The 20,679-nt window shown below is 42.7% G+C and overlaps 1 protein-coding gene across 3 annotated transcripts; it reads left to right on the top strand.

Annotated features, from left to right (window-relative positions):
• Positions 1 to 4,616: 4,616 nt before the first annotated feature.
• Positions 4,617 to 19,365, top strand: haspin (histone H3 associated protein kinase). 3 transcript variants are annotated; one of them, XM_047366991.1, is made up of 16 exons: positions 4,617 to 4,698; positions 8,245 to 8,403; positions 8,667 to 8,768; positions 9,000 to 9,134; positions 9,222 to 11,067; positions 11,740 to 11,884; positions 11,977 to 12,128; positions 12,211 to 12,399; positions 12,976 to 13,061; positions 13,183 to 13,245; positions 13,325 to 13,416; positions 13,569 to 13,648; positions 14,011 to 14,099; positions 16,225 to 16,367; positions 16,491 to 16,593; positions 18,259 to 19,365. In XM_047366991.1, the coding sequence occupies exons 1-16, from the start codon at positions 4,670 to 4,672 to the stop codon at positions 18,458 to 18,460; spliced, it is 3,615 nt and encodes a 1,204-aa protein (XP_047222947.1). In that variant the 5' UTR covers positions 4,617 to 4,669; the 3' UTR covers positions 18,461 to 19,365. The 3 variants fall into 3 exon arrangements, with proteins under 3 accessions (XP_047222947.1, XP_047222946.1, XP_047222945.1); XM_047366990.1 differs by having other exon boundaries at positions 4,640 to 5,097; positions 8,670 to 8,768; XM_047366989.1 differs by having other exon boundaries at positions 4,640 to 5,097.
• The last annotated feature ends 1,314 nt before the right edge of the window (positions 19,366 to 20,679 follow it).

The raw sequence follows: 20,679 nt of genomic DNA, 5'->3' as shown, positions 1-20,679 counted from the left end.
AGAAATCAAATTTGCCAAATAACAGTCTATTCAATTCAATTCAATTCAGTTTTATTTATATAGAGTCAATTCACAACACATGTTGTCTCAAGGCACTTCACAACAGTCAGGTTCATACATTCCAATTAATCCTAACAATTGAACAGTGCAGTCGGAGTTAGCTTTTTATTAAAATTGGATAAAAAGCTTTTCTGTCTAAGGAAACCCAGCAGATTGCATCCAGTCAGTGACTTGCAGCATTCTCTCCTCCCGGATGAGCATGTAGAGACAGTGGACAGTCTATGTGTTGTAGTCGGGTTTAAATGGGCAACCAGGCTTAGTTGGTTCTGTGGAAGATGAGACTTTCAACATGCTTATATAGCAAAAGTTAATATCTTTTTTTTGAAAGACAGTGAGTCAATTGATTTGCTAACTAGTACGTAACAGATGCAAACACGTGTAGTCCTGAGTGACTGTGGTAACACTTTTTAAAAAACCCTCTCTGCAGTTCAAATTCTGGTTTGAAAGCAGTAAACACCTTGTCTGACTTATGGTTTTCACTGAAAAAATATGCTTCATTGTGGTATTACAAGCAGAGAGAGTGAATTAAAACCAGTCTTTCTCTTTTTCTGACAGTTACAGACTAATAGTTTAGAAAATGCTGAGATTAAGAATAATTTACATCATTGTTTACTGTTTGATTTGAAAATGTAAATCTTAAATAAATTCATGATGGTGAAAATATTCATCATACATCATTTACAATCAAATGTTATTGGATGTAACACCATAGGCAGGAATAGTCTGATGATATAACGACCTCTGGCGGTCAAATCAAATCCCTACACCATCTATTAGGTGGACTGAATTCACTCAACAGATCCATAAATCATCCGTCAAGAGAAGTTTTTTTTGAACAAGCGAGCTCTTTAAGTAATAAATAGCTAATTCTTCTAAGTAAACATGTTTTTTCTCCATAATGTAAAAAGAATATCCTATTGCTGATGACAGTGAATCATTGCATTTTATTTATTTTATTTGTTGGAAAGCTGGTTGGGAAATTACTAGGTTATTTATTTAACCCAGTACCTGGCTGTATGCTCTTGGGAAAGAAGTTGGATATTTTTAAATTACATGGTTTTTATTTTAACACAAAACTGGTTGAAAAAATGCGAGGTTTGTTTGGACTGGAAGGAGCCGTGATCACCCTCCACAAACCGCCATTTTGAACTAAACTAATAATCAGATCAGACTTGAACCCTTTTCCATACGATGAAATGAGAAATGGTTAAATGTTGAAATGATACTGTGCAATAATGTTAATGTCAGTGGGAGGCATGCGTGAATGACTTTATTTTACATTAAAAGTTTGTTCACTCAGGATAACATTAGCCTTCAGCTGCTAAGTAGTTAGTGCAAGCTATTGCTAGATATGTTTAACATTCACATTCTGATCACAAAATCCTGAAAAAGTCTGCAGACAAGAAGGCCCTGCAGAGGGCAACCATGACTGGTGAGAAGATCCGAGGTTGCCCTCTGCGACCCCTCCTGGTGGACATTGTCAACAGCAGCTGTCTGAGCAGGGCACAAAAGATCTGTGTAGTACAGGTCCTTCTCAAAATATTAGCATATTGTGATAAAGTTCATTATTTTCCATAATGTCATGATGAAAATTTAACATTCATATATTTTAGATTCATTGCACACTAACTGAAATATTTCAGGTCTTTTATTGTCTTAATACGGATGATTTTGGCATACAGCTCATGAAAACCCAAAATTCCTATCTCACAAAATTAGCATATTTCATCCGACCAATAAAAGAAAAGTGTTTTTAATACAAAAAACGTCAACCTTCAAATAATCATGTACAGTTATGCACTCAATACTTGGTCGGGAATCCTTTTGCAGAAATGACTGCTTCAATGCAGCGTGGCATGGAGGCAATCAGCCTGTGGCACTGCTGAGGTCTTATGGAGGCCCAGGATGCTTCGATAGCAGCCTTTAGCTCATCCAGAGTGTTGGGTCTTGAGTCTCTCAACGTTCTCTTCACAATATCCCACAGATTCTCTATGGGCTTCAGGTCAGGAGAGTTGGCAGGCCAATTGAGCACAGTGATACCATGGTCAGTAAACCATTTACCAGTGGTTTTGGCACTGTGAGCAGGTGCCAGGTCGTGCTGAAAAATGAAATCTTCATCTCCATAAAGCTTTTCAGCAGATGGAAGCATGAAATGCTCCAAAATCTCCTGATAGCTAGCTGCATTGACCCAGACCTTGATAAAACACAGTGGACCAACACCAGCAGCTGACACGGCACCCCAGACCATCACTGACTGTGGGTACTTGACACTGGACTTCTGGCATTTTGGCATTTCCTTCTCCCCAGTCTTCCTCCAGATTCTGGCAACTTGATTTCCGAATGACATGCAGAATTTGCTTTCATCCGAAAAAAGTACTTTGGACCACTGAGCAACAGTCCAGTGCTGCTTCTCTGTAGCCCAGTTCAGGCGCTTCTGCCGCTGTTTCTGGTTCAAAAGTGGCTTGACCTGGGGAATGCGGCACCTGTAGCCCATTTCCTGCACACGCCTGTGCACGGTGGCTCTGGATGTTTCTACTCCAGACTCAGTCCACTGCTTCCGCAGGTCCCCCAAGGTCTGGAATCGGCCCTTCTCCACAATCTTCCTCAGGGTCCGGTCACCTCTTCTCGTTGTGCAGCGTTTTCTGCCACACTTTTTCCTTCCCACAGACTTCCCACTGAGGTGCCTTGATACAGCACTCTGGGAACAGCCTATTTGTTCAGAAATTTCTTTCTGTGTCTTACCCTCTTGCTTGAGGGTGTCAATAGTGGCCTTCTGGACAGCAGTCAGGTCGGCAGTCTTACCCATGATTGGGGTTTTGAGTGATGAACCAGGCTGGGAGTTTTAAAGGCCTCAGGAATCTTTTGCAGGTGTTTAGAGTTAACTCGTTGATTCAGATGATTAGGTCCATAGCTCGTTTAGAAACCCTTTTAATGATATGCTAATTTTGTGAGATAGGAATTTTGGGTTTTCATGAGCTGTATGCCAAAATCATCCGTATTAAGACAATAAAAGACCTGAAATATTTCAGTTAGTGTGCAATGAATCTAAAATATATGAACATTAAATTTTCATCATGACATTATGGAAAATAATGAACTTTATCACAATATGCTAATATTTTGAGAAGGACCTGTACTTCCCACCCCAGACACCATCTGTTCAACTTGCTACCAATAACCACTGTTTCGTTCAGTTCACAAATGTGCATTCACTGTTTATTTGCATATATATTTTTTTGATTGTATATTGCTACTTTATAAACGTATTACTATCCTATCACCTTAGCCAATGTTTAGGGTTGAAAACTTAACCTAGTAGGCTGGGTTAAACCCATGAATCAATCCTGATGTGTTCAATAAATCCAGGACTGGATCGATCAATACCACAACTCCCACCCCTCTTCCATCTGACCCACTGCCTACACTAAAGATCACTAAAATGTAAATAGGGTCTTTTGGCATCAGTAAAAGACTAAAAGATTGTGCGGAAGCATTTTCTCTTGTTCATAACCATCAGCACTGGCTCCCCCCAGAGGTGTGTTCTCTCCCCACTCTTCTTCTTATTGTACACAAATGACTGCACCTCAGATGACACCATGGTCTGATCAAGGATAGTGAGACTTCTTTCACAGGAGGTGGATCCACTGGTGGGCTCAGAACCACCTGCAACTTCACTTGCTCAAGACTGTGGAGATGACTGTGGACTTCTGGAGAAGTCAACCTACATTGCCTCCCCTCACCATCCTCAACAACAGTCTATCAACCATGGATCACTTCCGGTCCCTAGGAATTATCCTTTCTCAGGACTTGAGGTGGTCCTCACACATAGACACTGTTCAGAAGAAGACCCAACATTATTACTATTCTGTCTGTTTTGTGCATATCCATCTCTGTGTCATTTGGTTCATTCACAAAAGAGGACAGTTCCAAACTGAAATAAACAATTAGGTCTAGAGAGAGAAACATCAGGGCCGATCTTCTCTCCATCCGGGACTTGTCCAGGTCTAGGACAGGAAAAGGGCGGTTGACATCTCCAACTCCACATATCCTGGACACAGACTGTTTAGACGTTTGACTTCAGTTTGCCGCTACAGAGCATTCTTTGGAAATAAACAGCCGCCACATAAACTGTTTCTAATCTAAAACAAAAATAAGAAAAGAGAGAAAAAAATGTTAACTATCCTAAAAAAGTAAAAAAAAAAAAAAAAAAAAAAAGTAGAACTTTATTCTGTTCTATTCCCAAACTGTCGTTCTGATGAACATAATGAACACCTCACAGTCAGAGCAGTAAGCTACCCTTCTGTGAAACAAAATAAGCATACTGCATTATCACATCTTGCCTTTATTCTTTATAAATCGGTTTTATCCTTATTTTTATTTCCTCCAACGCCGACGTATTCATATTTAATTTTTGTACAATGTGAGCGGTGGAAACCGAAGTCAAATTGCTTGTTTTTGCGTAAAAACGTGGCCAATAAAGCTGATTCTTTTTAATTCCCTCAATCATTTGTATTTACTCCAATCCACAAGGTGGCGCTGTGCTGACGCTCGCACCAGTTTTTGACCATTCACCAGTGTTCCGGGAATTTGAACGAGAAGCGGGTGTTGGATGTTTCGGAGAGTCGACAGGAGAATCAGGTCGTCAGAGAGTCTGATAGCGAAAACACTTCAGTAACGACATGTTTGAATTTTATTTGACTAAATCATTCTGTTAGGCTCTGTATTAAAACTGCGTGGGTGTGGCAATATTTTATTCAGCTTTCAGGGGGAACGTATTTCCTGTTGTGTAGCAACGGCAGATGGCTTTAAGTCGTCTTTGCCTCGTTTAGACAAGTTTAGATCCTAAACACGGTTCGGGCTGAAGTTTCTTTTTTAAATCATGAAGCCGCTTAAACCGTTGTTTCTGAAAACCTACGAAAAGCGGATACGAAAAATTTCCGCTTGGATTTCTCCTGCGGACCGAAGGAAGGCTTTCGACAGCACCTCGTCGTCTGAGGAAATGTCCGAGTTTGAGGCCGCTAAACCCCGCAGGACACGGTGCGTTCAGGGTCTTATCTTGGCTCCGTCATCCTTACTGTTTACATTTGCTTTCTGCATTTTGTTTTTTATATTGATCTGGTTGTTTTTCATAAAGTACAACAGAATCAGTTTGAATGTGCTTTAATTCACTGATCTAGGATGACACCGTTAGCATGAAATAACACTCCGCTGGAACAGACTGTAATTTATGTTGCGTCCTTACAACAGTTGCAACACTACAGCATTGAGTTCATAATGTAGCCCATTTTATCTGCCCAGGGATTTATTCACGGTCAGCATCAGAGCTGTTTACATTCCTCCAGGCGTTGACATTAAAGAGGTCCACGGCGAACCGTGCCACTCCATTAATGAGCTACAGACAGCACATCCGGAGGGCGTTTTCATCATTGCAGGAGATTTCAACCAAGCCAATATAAGACATTTCACCCTCAGTTTCATCAGCATGTGAATTTTGCCACAAGGGGAATGAATACTCTGTTTGTGTAGACCACATCCATCAGGATGGCATTTAATGCAGTCCCCCAATTGGTTTCTCTGACCATCTTTTTGTGCTGCTGGTTCCCACACACAAAGCCCTGCTCATCAGTGCCAAACCAAGTGTGAAGCAGATGAGAACCTGGCCCAAAAGAGCTATGGCAGCATTACAACATTGTTTTGAATGCACTAATTGGACTGTGTTCAAGGACGCAGCAACAACTAATCATCACATCAATGTAAAGGAGTGTGCTGCAACTGTCTCCGCATACATCCAGAAGCGCATGGAAGACGTTTATGTGACCAAAAACATCACCACACAAGCAGATCAAAAACCCTGGATGACCAAGGAGGTGCACCGCACGCTGGAGACACTGAATGCTGCGTTTAAATTGGGGGATGCAGCTGCCCTGAGGTCAGCCAGTGTTAACCTCAACCATGCCATCAGGGTGCCAAAACGAACCTACCGCCAGAAAGGACAACGCTTCTTCCATGACCTCAAGAACCCCAGACAGATGTGGAAAGGGATCCAGTCCATCACAGCTTATAAAGCAGCTTTCACCACCATGCCAGCACCAGACAGACTTCCTAAGTGAATTCAATAAACACTTTGCACGTTTCGACCACTGATCAGACAAAGAGTTCCATCCCTAAAGCACTGCGTATTGTAGCTCAAACAATATGATCCTCAATGTCAACAAAAGAATGAAGTGATTGTGGATTTTAGAAGAAATCGACACCAACACACACCACTCCACAGCAACAGCACTGCACTCGAGACAATCACCAGCACAAAGTTCTTAGGGATGCAGATCCCAGATGACCTCCCCTGGTCTCAGAAGACAGCAGCTCAGGTGAAGAGAGGACAGCAGCGCCTGCATTTCCTGTGACGGCTATGAAGGGCGCATCTCATCCCTCCCGACCGCACCACATTCTACAGAGGAACCTTCGAGAGTGTGCTGACCAGCTACAGGGGTTGGACAATGAAACTGAAACACCTGGTTTTAGACCACAATAATTTATTAGTATGATGTAGAGCCTCCTTTTGCGACCAATACAGCGTCAATTCGTCTTGGGAATGACATATACAAGTCCTGCACAGTGGTCAGAGGGATTTTAAGCCATTCTTCTTGCAGGATAGTGGCCAGGTCACTACGTGATACTGGTGGAGGAAAACGTTTCCTGACTCGCTCCTCCAAAACACCCCAAAGTGGCTCAATAATATTTAGATCTGGTGACTGTGCAGGCCATGGGAGATGTTCAACTTCACTTTCATGTTCATCAAACCAATCTTTCAGCAGTCTTGCTGTGTGTATTGGTACATTGTCATCCTGATACACGGTACCGCCTTCAGGATACAATGTTTGAACCATTGGATGCACATGGTCCTCAAGAATGGTTCGGTAGTCCTTGGCAGTGACGCGCCCATCTAGCACATCAGAGAACAATACATGTTTCACATTGTCCACAGCCCAAGATTTGTGCTCCTTGCACCATTGAAACCGACGTTTGGCATTGGCATGAGTGACCAAAGGTTTGGCTATAGCAGCCCGGCCGTGTATATTGACCCTGTGGAGCTCCCGACGGACAGTTCTGGTGGAAACAGGAGAGTTGAGGTGCACATTTAATTCTGTCGTGATTTGGGCAGCCGTGGTTTTATGTTCTTTGGATACAATCCGGGTTAGCACCTGAACATCCCTTTCAGACAGCTTCTTCTTGCGTCCACAGTTAATCCTGTTGGATGTGGTTCGTTCTTCTTGGTGGTATGCTGACATTACCCTGGATACCGTGGCTCTTGATACATCACAAAGACTTGCTGTCTTGGTCACAGATGCGCCAGCAAGACGTGCACCAACAATTTGTTCTCTTTTGAACTCTGGTATGTCACCCATAATGTTGTGTGCCTTTCAATATTTTGAGTAAAACTGTGCTCTTACCTTGATAATTGAACCTTCACACTCTGCTCTTACTGGTGCAATGTGCAATCAATGAAGACTGGCTACCAGGCTGGTCCAATTTAGCCATGAAACTACCCACACTAAAATGACAGGTGTTTCAGTTTCATTGTCCAACCCCTGTATATCTTTCTGTGATCTGCTGGCTGCAAGATTCCAGACTGGAAGGCTTTCCAAAGAGCGGAAAAAAATCACTTCTCTTCCCTTTGTCCAAGACAGTGCACTAAAATGTTGTGTGACCCGGGCCCAGAGCGTCCAACCCATCCTCAACTTGGACAGTTCAGTCTTCTGGCCTTTTGCAGGATCCAACGCAGCACCCAGTGGTTGTGCAACCCTTTCTCTCTCCTGGCTACTACACCGACGAACTGTCAGTAACAGGCCTTTCTAGAGATCCACTGAACTGAACGCGCTCTATCCCAATGGCTGATATATCAAACATCTGCCTAGTTTATGGGCTGACAAATATATTGATCATTCTCCTACAATGATTTATTAATGTGAATTTAAATGTTTAAGAAAGTAAATAATATCTAAAGTTTGATTTTACTGTCAGAAACAAATTCCTGTTAATAGAACAGCAAAATAAACACGGTTTTAAATTATTTTAGCTGCTGAAATATGAAAGAAAGCAGTTCTGCTTTAGGTATTATTTAGAGCTTTTTCTGATCAACAAACTCTTGTTTGTTTAAATGTCCCTGTGTCTTCATTGTTATAGGGAAAAGTACACAAGGACTGGCGGTGGAAGGACAGAACGTCCGGCCAAGAAAAAAGCCATGCTGTGCTTGACCGAGAAGAGCTGCGACAAGAATAACACGAGTGATGAAGAGAACATTGTCCCCTCTCCTCCTCGTCGAGTGCAAAGCAAGAAAACGGGGTGTGTAAGAGAAATAAAAATAATCAATCTTTATTGTCACCATTGCAAGAACAATGAAAAAACAGGTTTCAGTCCAGCAACTTTGTGTTTCTCTCTAACATTAAAAGATCCTAATATAACAAATTCAAGTTTGTGATTTTTCAGGGCATTGCATATTTTAATATACTGAAAGTTGCTGTAAAACCATCAACATCAGAACATCCTTTCTTCCTCTGCATCACTAGTATGTAAGTTGTTGCTGACATTGTCTATCTTGTTCCCAGTAGCAAGCGGAAAGGCGTTCTGTGTCCTTCAGAGACCAGCAGCAATGGGGAGAACATCATGGGGGCGCCTTCCTTCCTCGCGAAACGTAGAAAAACAGCCAGGTCTCTGTTGGAACAGAGTTCTTTTTATTTTTTTCTACATTTGATTCATATAAATATTTTATGCTAACATGCTTTTAAGCTAATTGAATCAATTTTAGCTCCTTTTACTTTGCCTTTAAAAGATGCATTGGCCTTGTGGGATGTTTTAAATTTTGGAAGAAGTTGCTTGCCTATCAATAATAAAATTTTATTTTTGTTGCTGTATTACTGAAATGATCTGAACTTTATCAGGACAAGCCGGCTAGCTTCTGCACCTGTTTTCACAAGGCGGAGAGGTCAGGGGGTTTCTAACACCGGTGAGAGTGAGAGGGAAACAGCTGCACCAAAACTGCAAAAAATCCAAGCAAAAACAAAGGTGGACTCCAAGTAAGTGCTCAGTCTGACTACTTGTCGAAGATTGTAAAACCATGCAGCAGATACTATCTTTGTTTCTCCTTTTCATTTTTTTTGTAGTGTTCACATTCGGTCTGCCGGGCGCTTCGTAACCCGTCGCAGACGTGTGGCTTCAACCAGACCCCCCTCAGCAAGAGTCAGTTTACTCAACTCCTCAGAAGACTTCACTTCTGGACCTTTTGGAGCCAGCGTAAATCAACAACCCTCCAGGAGGCGGAGGTTCCTCCCAGCGTTCGGGCTGTCGAGTGCAGAGAGCTCAGTGAATGCTGCAACAAACACCAACCCTTTCAGAGAGATTTCCCTCAACGAGTTAGCCGAAAACAGCCTCGGACCCGTTCCAAGTAAACCCATTTTCTGCTCCACACCCTCAGCACCCAACTTCAACAAGCAAAAGCACCCGAAATTCTCCAGTCAGGTTGCCTCTCCTCCGTCTGCACTGGGCAGCTCTATAGGTGTGTTGAGCACTTTCCAAGAAGACCCGGATTCACTGCGACAGCCAGGGTCACTTTATGTGGAGAAGTTGCAGAAAGAATCAAGTCTGCATTACAATGAAGAGCAGTCTCTTGATTTATTTCCTGAGCCTGACAGAAGGGGTTGCAGCGGCAAAGCCAAACGCCACCGCGGAGACTTGGAGGGCAACAAATCAGCCACTGTAAATCTACTCTCTGCAGACAGTGATAGCAGCAGTCTCTTCGTGTCTGCAGCAGGAGGGTTAGAGTGGCTGATCGAAGGTCTGAAGGAGAGATGTCTGAGTCAGACCTGCAGGGTTCAGCTGCAGAGATTAAACATCCTCTCCATGACTCAGCTCTATAGTCAAACAACCTACTCATCCTGTTTGGAGCAATCAGGCCCGGAAACAAAAGGATCGCCTCCGTTTGCAGAGGGGATTCAGACTGTTGGCTTTTGCTCAGAAGGATCAGCTCATCCCAGTGTCTCCGTGACGACCGATAAAACCAGAGGTCATGTTCAATCAGTTATTGATTGTGACACATCAGCTTCAGTGAGTGACTGTCATATTGTCAATTTTTCCAAATCGCCTGAACTCTCAGACAGAAACACAAACAGGGAGAGCTCAGAATCAGTGATTTATGTTGTTGACACACAAAGCAGCTATGAGAATATAATGGACACGCAATTACCAGGTGGCAATGCAGCGCCAACACAGTTAACTGATGAAGAGGCCAAAACGGCAAAGAGCAAATGCACAAAGAAATGCTTTGTTCGGATTAAGAACCTCCCACTGTCCCAATTGCATGACCACGGTTTCACCCAGTGTAAGGGGGTTGGTGTGGTGTGTTCTCTGAACCACCTTGAAAAGATGAGAGGCATGGTGCTTCTCACAGAGTCTGAACACAATCCGGAAGCTAAGACTGAGTCAGACTTTTCAGATGAGGCAGCAGCACTAACATCAGTGCCAAAGGAGAAATGTCTGACCTCTAAAGCTGTTGTTAAAGCAAAGAGAATATCTTTATCAGAGTTAATAGAAATTCTGCAGCCAAAAGGTGGCGGACCTAAATCATCAACCGATGTCTCAGACTCATCCAGTGATAACCAGACAAAGACTGACAGTGAGTGCAGTGAAGACACCACCTCTTTGAAAATCGCTTCGAAAAGCAGCAGCTCAGCCAGCTCTGGCAAAAAAGTAGAAAAGTCTGGCAGAAGTGTCCCCAAGAGAAATAAGAGGTCTCTGGCCGCCAAAGAGAGGAGGCGGGGGAGCCCGTCAGCGGACAGGACCGGGACTACAAGGAAGGCGTGCGTGAGCGGAATGAGTGTGAATCGCTGGAAGAACAAAGAAGCTGCCGGTGCGCTGGCATTCAGGAGCAGGGATGGGAAGCAGCTCAGTACCAGCACAGCTGTGGACTGCAGCATCAGCGAGCTGAATTCAAAGCAGCACAATCAGCCCAAGGTGAGAGCTGCTCTGATGACAGGTACACTGCTGGTATTCACACAAACCTTTTAACATTGTGTCACATTGCAACAAAAAGCTTCAGTGGGTTTCCATTAATGTGTGAACTGGAAGGAAAATCTGATGTGGTTTTCTTCTTTGTAGAGCTACAAATTTGAAAGCGGAGATTTTCAGGTGAATTTAGGAATGTGTTTGACTAGGCCGTTCTAATTCATGAATATGCTTTGAGCTAAACAATTCTGTTTCATCTCCAGCTTGAAGGCGAACCCCTCAAGTCTTCATCAGTCACCAACAGGTTTTCTACCAGGAATGCCCTTTTTAACACAGCTTTAACCGCTGACAGTTATTTTTACCAGATAGCCCTTTAATTAGCTTTAGTGATCTTCCTAGTTGCTCTGATTGGATTCCCTGTCCCTGCTTAACAAAAGCTTTCCAGGACCCCAATTCGTGTCTAATTTCTCTTCTAGAGCTTGTAGATTCTCATTGGTACACAGATCACATAGGCTGCAGATGATTGGCTGGGAGGCGCTCTCGCAGGTGTTCTGGTTTTGATAAATGACATTGTATTCTGTCCAAACAACTATTGGCTTCATCACAAAACAAGTAGAAATGGAAACTTTATGAAGGCCGCTGTTGTGACAGGATTTTATGTGTTGCCACTCCTGTGTGTAGAAATTGCTGGGAGCTGCAGTGAATTTCTTCACTCCGCTGAGGACGAGGCGGCTCAACCTGTCATCTTTGCTGGCTGATCTCACACCTAGCACACACACCTGGAGCCGGCTCAAAGCTGCCCTCTCTGTTCATCAGAAGAACATGGGTAATAAAAGCACACAGCATTTCTAAGTTATGTGACGCTAAGTTTTAAGTGTCATTGGGATTGACTGACTCTGTTTCCCTTCCTCTTATTAGTACAACTCACTCCGAGGAGTTTGGACCGGTCAGTGATGTGCACTCCTGGAAGGACGACATTAGCCGACATCAGCCAGGATCTCTTTGCTACGCCCCGACGCACTCCACTCCCCAAGCGGCTCCAGTCACAGCTACTGAGCCAGCACTCCCTGGTAAGACACACTGTTGCACCACACACACCTGCAGACATTTGGTTGGAAAAATGTAATCTTTTAATTTTTTATTTTTTTTAAGTCTGTGTGCGAAGATTTAGATCTGACGGATGCAGAAAAGGTGTATGCTGAATGTGGCCAGCAGTGTCCTTTGTCCTGGGAAGAGTGTATTCTCCCTCATCGTATGAAACGGTGTGTGAAGATTGGTGAGGGAACGTTTGGTGAGGTCTTCTCTACCATCAACGACGCAGGAGACATGGTGGCACTCAAAGTATGTGCATTTATATGTATCCCTAAAATGCTTCAATTTAATTGCAGAAGTTTCACTAGTCCAAAAATGTGATGTACAGCCTTCCTGCTGACTTTCATTTGAGTATTTCCAAGGTCTGCATCAGTATTGAAAAATAAAACAGAATAGAAAAATATCAGCATTTCCAGATGTTACTCCCTGTCCTATTAATAAAAAAATTGTATCAATCCAAACGTTAATTTAGCCGTCTGTCTGCCTACCGTTCCATCTATTTGTCCATCTATTTTTACTTTAATAATCCATCTTTTTTTTTTAACATCCATTCATACATGGTCCCTCCATCCAACGATCTGTCTGTCTGAACATCCACCCAACCAACCGTCTTTCTGTCCATCCGACCATTTATTCACCCACCCAGTCTGGGATTTTGACAAGGGAACATGTGGGAACCCCGTATCTCCTTTGTCTACTTTGATTAATATATCTTACATGTATTCTAATCACTAAACTGCACTGAACACGAAGCACACGAATGACTGTAATATATTACTGAATTACAGTGAAGAGCATTATTGGTTTAATGCATTTTGTTTTCAGGTAATTCCAGTAGAGGGCAGCGAGAAGGTGAATGGAGAGGACCAGAAGACCTTTGGAGAAATTCTCCATGAGATTATTATCTCCAAGTGAGTGGTATACCAGGTAGAAAGCTAACATCGAACACCTCATGATTTAATGAGGAAACTTTTTTGCGCTGAGCTGCATTGATGACCACTGCTGATGTTTTGTTTTGTTTTTTTTTACCAGGGAGCTAAGCAGCCTGAAAGAGAACCAGCAGAATCAGACTCATGGCTTTATTGGACTCAAGGAGTAAGTTTTTTTTTTGTTTTTTTTCAGTTGTGAAGGTCTCATCTATGTTTTTCTAACTTGATGTGTTTTTTCCTCATAGTCTTCATTGCGTTCAGGGCTGCTACCCACCAGATTTGCTGAAAGCATGGGATGCTTTTGACCATTGCAAAGGATCTGAGAATGACCGGCCAGGTTTGTTTAAAAATATATATAATTCTGTGGAGAAAATAGAAAGAGTTCAGATTTTATTGTTGTTGCCAAATGAACAATAGGGTTTAATCTCACTCCATGTAAAAGCATTTGTTTTAATGTTTCATGGAGTCTTTTTGTGTGTTTTTGCTCAGATTTCTTTGAGAAAGATCAGTTATTCATAATCCTTGAGTTTGAGTTTGGAGGCGTTGACTTGGAGAACAGCAATGGAATAGTAAGTCCAGATGATCTGCTTTGGTATTTCAAACTTTAAACGGTTCATGCATCACCGTTAGCTCAGGCGTGTCCAACTCCAGTCCTCAAGAGCCAGGGTCCTGCATGTCTTAGATGTGTCCCTGCTGCACCAGAGCTGATTCAAATGGCTGTATTTGCTCCTTAATATGAAATCAGGTTCTGCTGAGTCATTTGATACTTTGAAACCATGGAAAAATCAAAAACATGCAGGACACTCGCCCTTGAGAACCAACTTTGGACCCCACTGGTTTAGCTTCTTCAGATGTGACATGAAAACACAACATTCCTAAACACTGTTCATCATGTCTGACATGCTTTAATGCGAGCCATTATCGTTGTAAGTTGGCGTCTTTAGTGGTGGCGAAGAGCATCCTTCATCAGGTCACCGCTGCATTGGCTGTTGCTGAGCAGGAGCTGCATTTCGAACACAGGTGGAGTAAAAACTGATGTATCTTTGATTCTTCAAGGCCTTCAGTAGAGATGCACCGATCAGGCTCTTCCTGGCTGATGCCCATTTCTGGCCTGAATTGTCATTTTTTTTTTTTTTTTTTTTTTAAAGAAATAAAATGTAAAAATAAACAAAAAACAATATGCACGTGCTTATTAAAGGGGCAGCTGTTTTGAATTCAACATACAGGTCCTTCTCAAAATATTAGCATATTGTGATAAAGTTCATTATTTTCCATAATGTCATGATGAAAATTTAACATTCATATATTTTAGATTCATTGCACACTAACTGAAATATTTCAGGTCTTTTATTGTCTTAATACGGATGATTTTGACATACAGCTCATGAAAACCCAAAATTCCTATCTCACAAAATTAGCATATTTCATCCGACCAATAAAAGAAAAGTGTTTTTAATACAAAAAACGTCAACCTTCAAATAATCATGTACAGTTATGCACTCAATACTTGGTCGGGAATCCTTTGGCAGAAATGACTGCTTCAATGCGGCGTGGCATGGAGGCAATCAGCCTGTGGCACTGCTGAGGTCTTATGGAGGCCCAGGATGCTTCGATAGCGGCCTTTAGCTCATCCAGAGTGTTGGGTCTTGAGTCTCTCAACGTTCTCTTCACAATATCCCACAGATTCTCTATGGGGTTCAGGTCAGGAGAGTTGGCAGGCCAATTGAGCACAGTGATACCATGGTCAGTAAACCATTTACCAGTGGTTTTGGCACTGTGAGCAGGTGCCAGGTCGTGCTGAAAAATGAAATCTTCATCTCCATAAAGCTTTTCAGCAGATGGAAGCATGAAGTGCTCCAAAATCTCCTGATAGCTAGCTGCATTGACCCTGCCCTTGATAAAACACAGTGGACCAACACCAGCAGCTGACACGGCACCCAAGACCATCACTGATTGTGGGTACTTGACACTGGACTTCTGGCATTTTGGCATTTCCTTCTCCCCAGTCTTCCTCCAGACTCTGGCACCTTGATTTCCGAATGACATGCAGAATTTGCTTTCATCCGAAAAAAGTACTTTGGACCACTGAGCAACAGTCCAGTGCTGCTTCTCTGTAGCCCAGGTCAGGCGCTTCTGCCGCTGTTTCTGGTTCAAAAGTGGCTTGACCTGGGGAATGCGGCACTTGTAGCCCATTTCCTGCACACGCCTGTGCACGGTGGCTCTGGATGTTTCTACTCCAGACTCAGTCCACTGCTTCCGCAGGTCCCCCAAGGTCTGGAATTGGCCCTTCTCCACAATCTTCCTCAGGGTCCGGTCACCTCTTCTCGTTGTGCAGCGTTTTCTGCCACACTTTTTCCTTCCCACAGACTTCCCACTGAGGTGCCTTGATACAGCACTCTGGGAACAGCCTATTCGTTCAGAAATGTCTTTCTGTGTCTTACCCTCTTGCTTGAGGGTGTCAATAGTGGCCTTCTGGACAGCAGTCAGGTCGGCAGTCTTACCCATGATTGGGGTTTTGAGTGATGAACCAGGCTGGGAGTTTTAAAGGCCTCAGGAATCTTTTGCGGGTGTTTAGAGTTAACTCATTGATTCAGATGATTAGGTTCATAGCTCGTTTAGAGACCCTTTTAATGATATGCTAATTTTGTGAGATAGGAATTTTGGGTTTTCATGAGCTGTATGCCAAAATCATCCGTATTAAGACAATAAAATACCTGAAATATGTCAGTTAGTGTGCAATGAATCTAAAATATATGAATGTTAAATTTTCATCATTACATTATTTATTACAATATGCTAATATTTTGAGAAGACCAGTATAATGCTTGAATTACAGGATAATTCCCATTTCTGAATTAAAGCATGTGTCCATGACTTTTAACTGGTTAATACTTCATATAAAATATGAAGTATTTTATATGAAGTAAATCAAAGTAGATGCTGGTTGATGAGTTTATAGACCAAAAACAATGGGATGCATTTAACGAAAGGTCAGTATTTGACCGTCAGATCATCAACTAGACCAATTATGATCTCTAAACAACTGATTGTTGCATCTCTAGCCATTAGTTTTATTTTTTATCTGCTGATGCCCAATAACTCTAAAATACTGAACAAATAAACCAACTTTAAATATCTGTTTCAGGGACCTCCACTGGGGAAATGTGCTGGTGAAAACAACTGAAGAGAAGATGGGGAGCTTCCTCCTCGATGGAACAGCTCACAGCGTAGAAACCAAAGGCGTGTTGGTCCGCATCATTGACTATTCCCTCTCCAGGCTAGAAATCGGTCAGTTCTAATATTTTCCAAATCCCCACCCTTCCAGTGATTGTATCCTTATTACTGTTATATGCAGCACATGTAATGCTGCATGGTTTAGCCTAAACAGAAGAACATGTGGGTTCCCTCCAGATGATCTGACGGTTTCCTGTGACATCTCGAATGATGAGGAGCTCTTCATGGGCCAGGGAGACTACCAATTTGAAATCTACAGACTGATGAGACAAGACAACGGGTCAGTGGCACCTCAGCCGCCCATGTGTTGCGTAGCTGTTCTGTTTTTTAGAAATAATCATTTGGGTGATTGTGCATGCTGCATGATGGGGGCTTCATGAATAATGTTAGATGTTGGTGCATGCTAAAAAAGTCCTGAGGGTTTCAGCCGTTGGTTTGAGAATAAATGTGAAAACAGTGGGATACAGTTAGATACTGATGTTTCTCTCAAACTAAATCTATCTATTAAAAGCTTTTCTCACTGGTTGGAGATTTAAACTCACTCTAATGAGAGCATTATTGTTTCTGCAGCCGCAACAGTGCTGGTCGGAGGTTTCACCTGCACTCCCGAATATGAATAGAACAACTGGGGCTTTTAATGGCATATTTCTACCGTTCTTTTTCAGGGCAGCCTGATTATACAGGAAACAACTTTAGTGACTTAAAAACCAATAACTGAATGAAATAACTTGGAATTTTCTGTAGATCACACAAGAATCATCATAATGCATACTATACTGTACATGCTTGGTTGGTTTTCTGGCATGGACCTGGACTTAATGTGGGTCTACTGTATTCCAGAACCAGTTTGTTCAACCATCTGATACAAATTGTAACCTGGAGATGTAAGGACATTTAGTCAAGTTCTACAGTGTCCTGATAATGAATTACGTTTTTCATTCAGGTACTTTCAAACCAGATCCACGTCTTATAATAGAAGAGTGGCCCGCAAGGAATGGAGCTCGACACCACCGATGTAGAAGGTGCCGAGTGAGAAACGGTGCTCGCTCCAGAATCATCACCTTCAAGTTCGACTAAAACTTGAGCCCCCCCAGGTGTAGAAACCAAAAACCTGCTGGAGAATAAATTTATGGTCACATGAGACAAATGTGCTATTTGGCCACAATTATAAATTACGTTTGGAGGGGTCAAAGTTAGGTTTTTAACCCTAAAACACTGTACTGACTGTCAAGCATCATGCCAAGGATCAGTCTCGCTGGCACCGGTGCCTTGCACAAAGTGGGGGAAATAATGGAGGAGGTCTAACTTCACCACAAATCAATAGCCAGGTTGACACTATTGGGTGATTCCAAACACGCATGTCAAAGTTGGTTTCAGAATGGGAAAAGCAGGCTGACGTTAACCTTCTGGAATAGCCTGAACCCTGCTGAACTTTTATGGATCATGCTTTAATGCCAGGTCCGTGACAGGAAACCCACCAACAAACCAATTAAAAACATTTCTATCATTTCTCATGAGAAGGCTGGTCAAACATCTAGCAAGAAGTATACCAGAAGCTTCTCTGCAACCTACTAGAAGACGTTTCTAATTGTTAGGACCTTATGGTAATTCAAACGCGTGCACTTAATTAAGTTTAACCACCACAACAAAAGAACGTTTCAAATGCATCTTAAAAAGCACAAGATTAATGACATCCATGCCCATGATGAGGAGATGGAAACTTCTCATCAGGACTCTGCTCGGTCTGGAAAGCTCAGTCCAGCTTTTTTTTCCACCTCGATTTGGTTTTAGGACAAAAATAAGGCTTTCTTTAAACATAGAACTTTGGGATAGTACCTGGGTGTACGACACGCACAGAAAATTCCCTGCCAGTCTTCCGGGGGATCTTGCTGGTGTTGAGCTGTACTGGTGATTGATTGTTCCTGTTTATTTTTTCTTTCTACAGAAACGAGTGGAGCAGCTACCACCCTCATACCAACGTGCTGTGGCTCCACTACTTGTGCTCCAAGCTGCTTTCCATGAAATACAGGAGCGTAAGAGGGAGGGGCACCAAGGACGCGCGGAAGGAACTCACTCGTTTCTCTGACGACGTCCTCCACTACGGCTCCGCCAGAGATGTTCTTCAGAACTGCCCAATGTTTCAATAGAGTTGGAAGCACAGAGAGACACCATTTAAATGGCTTTTACTTATAGGAGGAGGAATCTTGAACTCACTAAAATGTGGTTTTTGCTTTTTTTTTTGTGGGACTAAATTGTTCTTAAGTTCTAGGTTAATATTTCACAAAAAACAAAAATTTTATGTTTTACAGTAAAGACAAAACTGCCAGGCAAAAGTGTTATTTCTAGAATATTACAATCCACTGGATTTACAGTCCCCTTACTGGGTCTGAAGACATCTTTTGCCCACATTCCTCACATTATTTCTGTGATTTTGTTCTAGTTTTTGATTAAGCCACTAAAACTCTACATTTCTTCTTCAGAAGCTATTCTGTTGTTTGTTCAGGTGTATGCCTGAACTCACTGTAATGCTCAACATGTCTTCGTCTTTGGCTTTCTAGAGATAGCTCAGCATTTCAGATCTAGAATGACTGGTTTTTGCAACGCTTTATAATTTTATCCACCTTCATTAAATCCAAGTTCCATCAGAAGAAACGCAACCCCACTGCATAATGCTGCCCCCACCATCTTTCACCATTTGTATGTTGTTTCTTTTTTTTTTTTTACTACTTTGGTTTGATCAGGTTAATAACACGTCCTCCTACAAGGTTCTGGTGGATTTTAGCTGGACTTGGATGTTTTCCTTGGAAGCAAAAGCTTCCGTCTCACAACTCCACCCCTTAGACCAGGTATGGGGAACAAAGCCAGTGTTGAATTTTGCAGCTCCTTCAGTGTTGCGGTCGACCTGATGCCAGTCCCTCTGACCAGTTTCTGTCTCGCCTGAGTATTGCTAACTTTGTTTTGTATTTTCTCTTGACTTATAATTAAGACTATTCTGAACCTATGACTTCAGGCAAAGAATGCAAATATAAAATCCTAATGAGACAACAGATTATTTCACTCTTTTTGTGCTTGTTTTTAATTCATAATTTATTTAAATTTTCTTGCTACTGTATTTGTAGCAGGTCTCTCTTGTGAACGAGGTGACCTGTCTTAAAAAGGTTAAATAAAAATTTCAGGTTCACTAGATACAATATAACTGGTGACATTTGAACTCAAGAAGACTGAATGGTATAAAAGGTGCTTTCATAGAGTAAAGATATGCACACTTATGGAACCAGGGCTTTGCACCTTTTTTACTTTTTTATAATTTTTTTTTCTAGATGAATATATGTCACATAGGTGAAAATAGCTTTTAATTAAGTCATAATCATCTCAGTGTTAATCATATAGCTGCAGCAAAAGTTTATGAGGAATGTGATCACTTCCACTGTATGTAGATGGGTTTTTTTTGGGGTTTTTTTCCACCATGTCCTGTCCAGCAGAGTAGCAAAAGGGAAAAAAAGAGAGGAGAATGAAGAGAATACAAGATACCAGAAGACTGCTTCTACACCTGCAGAAACATGTAATCAGCAATGTTACCAAAAAGTGCATGGTACTAATGAATGCAAGATGTATTTGGTGGTAACTGTGGCTCAGTATAGAACATCTGTGTATCTGTTGACACCTGAATCCAAACACCTGTGGGTGTAAGTGCGCTTGAGTATATAAGGTTCCTCTATAAAAATATGCAATAGCGAGTGGGAGGAGCCACAGACCTGCCCCCCTGGACCCGAGACAGACACAAAGGACATCTGAGCAACAGACATCCAAAAGCCCCCCAGAGCACGGGAACCCCAGGTGGACCACTGCCGGGACTGCTATCACCCCCCCCAGAGGAGAGCCTCAGGGGAACCACCCAGCAGCCACAGTGAAGAAGCCCCAGGCCCCGCTGCCAGCTGTCTATGCCGGAGCAGATCCAGCCATGGACCCCGAGACCCAGTGGCATATCACCCCCCAAGCAGAGGCCCAACAGGGCCAGGGGGCCCAGGCCCCAGCAAGCAGCTACCAGGGGTGAGCTGGCACACACCAAAGCACCCAGCCCTGGTCACCAAGAACCACCAACAGGCAGAGAAACCAGCCAACGGGAGGAAGTTTGGCAGGGTGGAAATAGGCCTCCCATCAAAAAGGGGAGAGGGAGCAGCCCAAGACTCAATCTGGCACAAAAACATGCGCACACAGTTGCAACCACACATTCCCATCCTCATGTATACACATAAAAACACTCACACCCAACATAAAGACACACAACAATGGATGTCGTACACTCACTCACATTCCCCATACATACTCTATACTCCCAGGTCCAGGTACCGATACCTTAGAGGCG

This window comes from Girardinichthys multiradiatus, chromosome 5, assembly GCF_021462225.1.
Source record: "Girardinichthys multiradiatus isolate DD_20200921_A chromosome 5, DD_fGirMul_XY1, whole genome shotgun sequence".
NCBI classification, from domain to species: domain Eukaryota; kingdom Metazoa; phylum Chordata; class Actinopteri; order Cyprinodontiformes; family Goodeidae; genus Girardinichthys; species Girardinichthys multiradiatus.
This window is presented reverse-complemented; position numbering and strand designations above follow the sequence as displayed.